The sequence below is a fragment of the Silene latifolia genome, chromosome 2 (assembly GCF_048544455.1).
Source record: "Silene latifolia isolate original U9 population chromosome 2, ASM4854445v1, whole genome shotgun sequence".
In the NCBI taxonomy this organism is placed as follows: domain Eukaryota; kingdom Viridiplantae; phylum Streptophyta; class Magnoliopsida; order Caryophyllales; family Caryophyllaceae; genus Silene; species Silene latifolia.
The window spans coordinates 199,275,072-199,280,794 of record NC_133527.1 but is presented as its reverse complement, the minus strand read 5'-3'; the positions used below and the strand labels follow the sequence as shown (position 1 = coordinate 199,280,794).

The 5,723-nt window shown below is 38.4% G+C and overlaps 1 protein-coding gene across 1 annotated transcript; it reads right to left on the bottom strand.

Annotated features, from left to right (window-relative positions):
• Positions 1 to 1,722: 1,722 nt before the first annotated feature.
• Positions 1,723 to 4,541, bottom strand: LOC141644425 (uncharacterized). Its single transcript, XM_074453957.1, has 7 exons — positions 4,119 to 4,541; positions 3,867 to 4,038; positions 3,738 to 3,787; positions 3,157 to 3,457; positions 2,513 to 2,701; positions 2,245 to 2,427; positions 1,723 to 2,154 (listed from the first exon to the last, which is right to left on the bottom strand). The coding sequence occupies exons 1-7, from the start codon at positions 4,313 to 4,315 to the stop codon at positions 1,909 to 1,911; spliced, it is 1,338 nt and encodes a 445-aa protein (XP_074310058.1). The 5' UTR covers positions 4,316 to 4,541; the 3' UTR covers positions 1,723 to 1,908.
• Between the last annotated feature and the right edge of the window lie 1,182 nt (positions 4,542 to 5,723).

Below are 5,723 nucleotides of genomic sequence, written 5' to 3'. Positions count from 1 at the left end.
GGGGTCCCGGGACAAACTTCTCCGGATATCACATAAAAAGTTCATCGGGTCAGATAAAGCGGCCACGCAAAGTTTGAGCACCAACGGAAGACATTTGGGGGTGCCAGTGTAGTACCACATCATCGATGTAATCTTTATCAATGACAATACCCACTCCATTACGACTTTTGTCTTTACCCGTGTACCAAAGCTTATAACCCCAAGGCGCTATCACTCTTGCTTTATCTCTGACCCACTTTGTCTCTTGTAGATACATTATATGCACTCTCCTACTTTTCATAACCTCCCCTACCTCAGCTAATCTCCATGTCAAAGAGCCAATATTCCAAGTACCAAAACGTAACCTACTACCCATCCTAAAGTCTTGTCCTGATTTCTTTACCCGCTCTTGACCATGCTTCCTAGATCCAAAGCTATTTGACACCACACCCATACTTCGAGGTGGTGCGCCGCTTTTGGGCGACGACCTAACAACCCTCGCATATTTTTCACTACACCCGGGTCTAGAAGATGTAGCGCACCCTTGCCTATTTGACACCACCCCCAGATTAAAGATGGCGCGTCGCTTCCGGGCGACGACCTAGCAACCCTCACATACTTTTCACTACACCCAGGTCTAAGAAGTGCAGCGCGTCGCTTCTGAGGAGACGCATCAACAATGTTCAAATTCCGATTCATGTCCATAAAATGTGACTACGTTTTTATGCTGGCTGCCACAGACCTACCGCAACCCTCCTCCTTTATCCGGGCTTGGGACCGGCAGTGAATGCCCGAAAAACACTCACAGGCGGAGTTAATATCTTAATAATAATAAATGAAGAAAATTTTGTAATTGGAGTATGACTATCAGATGCACGTTTGTTGATTTATGTTATCCGAAAGTCGTGATTTCATTTGAATTATTAGTTTTAGGAAATTTTCAAATGTCTATGCTGCAATTTTAACTCAATGAATGTCTTAATAATGATAAATAAAGAAAATACTGTAATTAGATTATGATCATGAAATGCATTTATGTTGATTTATGTCATTCAAAAGTTGAGATTTCGTTAAGGGTCTTGGTTTTAGGAAATTTTCAAATGTCTAATCTTGTAATTTCAACTCCATGAATGTTGATTATACTATTCGAAAGTCTCGATTTCGTTTGCTGTTTTTATTGCAGGGATGTCTTAATTATGATAGAATTTAGCTCGCTGCTTTTATTGCAGGAATGTCTTAATTATGATAGAAGGAAGAAAATGTATAACGAACATAATCATTAGTCGCACCGTGTGTTGATTTAAGCGATTTGAAATTTCGGATTTTGTTCGAGGGTCTCATTTTTAGGAAATTCTAAAATATCTAAATTTCGAGTTTTTATTGGACAAATGTCTTAATTATGGTTACAAAGAAACTTTTACACCTTCCTAGTCTGAGTGTTGGTTCCCTTTCTTTTGGACACCAAAAATAAGGAAATGAATTTTTACTACACAAAACACCCTACCTACATGAAATTGAATTTTAACCACACAAAACTTACCAAAAAAGAAAAGGAGAACCAACACGCGACTAGCATGGAAATGAAATGGGAAATCAATACACAGACTAGCATGAGCTCGCTTCTTGCAATTGCCACTCAAATTCTTGGCGCCTCTTCGTGAAGCTCTTCATGATAACGTCAAAACTCTATCCTCTTTCAAATAAAACAAAACATATTTCTAATGTGCTTTTAGAGAAGGTTAGAAAGAAAATCAAACAAAGGTCATCAACAAAACTCAAGCTATGGGACACTGTTAATCAACCATCCAATACAATTTAAGCATACAACAACGGACACAGAGTCACAGACGTACATTTTTAGTTACTAATGGCCTAATGTCCACATGATATGGCCTCTTTTATTACAGTCTGAAACATCCACCAACACACTTATCGGCTAACTAGATCCATGGCATCCGCTTTTTCTTGCAGTGTAGCAAGCAAACTGTTGAAGCTCTTCTTGAAAGAGTCAACTCCTTCCTCTTCCAACTGAGAACCCACCTGGTTCCAATCAATTCCTAACTTCTCTAGGGCACTATAAATGCCTTGAGCCTCAGACACGTTTCTATCAATTGTCCTTGAAACCGTTCCATGGTCAATAAATGCTTGGAGAGCCTGATCAGGCATTGTCGAAACCTGCCAAATGTAAACAATTGAGCCATTTGACCTATCTTCAACACATTATACAGAAGAAAACCCAAGGAAAAAACAGAGATGCATACTTACAGTTTCGTTTCCAATCAAAGGATCCACATATAGTGTGTCCGGGTATGCAGGATTCTTAACACTGGTAGAAGCCCACAACAGCCTCTGCTTCTTGGCACCTTTTTTTACCAACGCCTCCCATCTTGAACCAGAGAACTTTTTTTGATACAACTGATACGCCAAAGTTGCTTGAGCAACAGCCGCCTACATCAGCAAAGTCACGCATATGAATATTAATGCTTGATTTTAAGAAATGCTGAAATTTCCTTTGACATTGTGCAGAACAAACCTTCCCACGTAGGTCCAAAGCTTCTGGGCTTCCAACTTTTTCGAGCATCTTATCAACCAGGGAATCAACCCTACTGACAAAGAAGGAAGCAACACTAGTTACTCTGGAGAGGTCACTGAGACCAGAAGCCTCTAACCCATCCAAGTACGCATCTATCACAGCCTCATATCTTGTAAGAGAAAAAATAAGCTGTGCATTGGCATAAAGAATTATGTTAGCAATGTATTGCAATTTAAGATAATAGTCTCAACAGCGGAATAATTAGAGAGTCTAGGGTCGAGGAGAGATGGGCATTTTAATTAGAGAGCAGACAGATGCCTGCAGGCCTGCAACCATCCATGATCGATCCAAGGCATGCCAACACTAATTCTGGGTAGTAGTTGTTTTTTGGGGATATGGTCAGGGGTTTCTTGTTTGTTTCACTGTTTTTCCCATTCTCTTCCCTCTTCATTCACCTCACTTAATAACCACCATAATTCAAACCATGCAATAGCTCAATTATTTATATGCAATTACTTAAAACACTTATGTGGTCATGTCTGAAGGGAAAGTCAAATAGAATTGAAAATGTAAGATTGAGTTATTAAGTAGTTGAAGAATGAATTAGTAGGCATAGATATAACTTGAGGTGTAAAGGAACATACGGTGACATTGACACTTATCCCGTTGGCAATAGTTTGTTGAATTGATGGGATACAGGGAGCAGTAGCTGGAATTTTGATGTAGACATTGGGACGGTTAACGACTTTATGAAGCCATTTAGCAGCCTCGACAGTGCCTTGTGTGTCATCTGCAAGTGTTGGTGAAACTTCAACAGAAACGTAACCATCACCTGCATTTGTTTGATCATAAATTGGCTCAAAGAGTTTGGATGCATCTTGAATGTCCTTGATAACCAGCTCCCAGTAGGCAGTTTCAATGTCTACTCCGGATTTGATAAGGTCTCTGCAGAGAGAGAGATATAAATGTGTCATGGTACAAATAGTCCCAAAACAATTTCATGGAGAATAGAAGGTCGCAAGGGGGATTGGATAAAATGTGTCATGGTACAAATAGTCCCAAAACAATTTCATGGAGAATAGAAGGTTGCAAAGGGGATTAAGAAATTAAGACGGAAGAGAGATCATCATCATCATCATATATATAAAGGAATATCATTCTAGTATGCAAGACACATTAAAGCAATTGATCATTATGTAAAAAGTAGAGAAGCAGGAAGAAATACCTAAACTGATCATTATAGGCATCTGAAGACGAAATAGCTTTCTGAAAGATCTGGAAGATCGGGAAAGGAAAAGATGAGAAAGAGAGATTTATTATTATTAGTTAAAGTAGAAAGAAAAGAGAAAGATACCGCAGGGTTGCTGGTGACACCTCTAACACCAGTAGTAATCAAAGGGATGAGATCTGTAACGGGGCGGCAGAGATTGTCGTACCAGGGACTCTGACCTTCCTTTTCATACAGATCATGCAGAGTCGTACGCTTTGTAGCGCTACCATTTCCACTCGATTCACAACACTTGACGCTGCAATAACGAATTAATCAATCAATCAAAACATACATACATACATACATAATAGATGAATGAATGAATAGATAACATACAGAAAAGGTGTGTTGGAATGGCGGTTGGTAGGTAAAGATGAGAAACGGTATGAAGTGGAGATCCTGGTGGACTTTGAGGAGTTCATCATCAAACCCACCATCAAAGACGAAGATCTCCGCCCTGATGATGATGATGATGTTGATGATGAGCACCAGGACGCCGCCATCGGGTTTGACAGCTTCGATACTGTCGCCATCACTTTTATTATCTATATGAAATGAAATGGTTTGTTTTACTTTTGGAGGGATAACCGAGGATGAAGATGAGTTTCACTTCCAAATAATCTTATTATTATTAGAGTTTATAAACTCCGTCCTACCCTTTGGTAGGTGGAAAAGTCTTTACTATTCCACTCTTGCCTTTTCAGCGCTGGCTAAGTGGGTTGGTGAAATTATTATTACTCCGTATTAGGTAAGCCGTAAGCGCATTAAAGCGATTCCATGGTTGAACAAAGAAACTCGCTTTACAAAATTCTAAAAGTTTATAGTTCTTCAATTATTGGAGAGTTTACATGAACTAACTTAGTTTGAAGAACTAACCATTTAGCTCAAATGGACCCAAAAAGATATGTCTTGCAATTAAATAAATGTATATAAGTCAATTTAAGCAACAACTCTTATAGCTTAACCATTGGGGAAGTTTGTAGCTTAAATGTGTTCTAGCTCAAAAATGTGATATGGAGAGTTAAGCTAGTAGGGTTGTTGCTTACCATTGTGGATGCTCTTAGCTGCCCTTTAATTTTAAACCAAATCTAACTACCCTAAACTATCTTATTGCATTTCTTAGGTACTCTGTATATTGATTGTATGGGTGAAATTACATAAGGACACACATCATATCTCGTGTGTTTTCATGCACTATCCAACTATTCCATGTATTATCACAAGATTAGACATAGTTTCGATTTCAATTCGATTACATTTTTTTTTTCGGTTTATCACTTGACTTAAACTTATTCAAACTATGTTATATTGGTGCAAGTCAGATTCAAATAAGTCAACACTCGAGTTGGACCGATTTTTTTTTAGGGAATATCAATAACGCTATTCATTCACTATAAAAAGTCGATATGAGATCGAAAATACAACCATGGAGTTAGACTCCGATCTCTGGCCCATTCCTACCCATATTTTAGTTGAGCAGGCTACGGGAGTTCAACCATTATTTGGTTAAGTGTGAACAAATTATTTCGGCAATTCATAACAATAGTTCAATGGAAAACAAAATATTTTAAAGTAATGTGGTTAAACAAAACAACTATACATCCACAGTATAAGAAAAATGACTCTTCTAATTCAAGTTGTTCCGGGTGTAATTTCGGAGCAGGATTGTGACCACGTGAGCTTGTAGAATGATGTCGTTGCTCTTCTCTTCCTTTCACTCTTTCCTGTAAAGATTAACAAACTGAGGACTCGGCTTGGGGCCAAGCGTACTCACTCTGACGCTCAAGTCAGCAAACTTAGAGAGATAAGTTGTATGTTAACTTGGCAAAGTATATTGTAGAGAGATAATGGAGTTTTTACCAGATTATTGGATTATCAGATTATTAGATTGATTTCTCAATAAGAGATGTGGAGTATTTATAGACTTTCACCTTTTGTCAC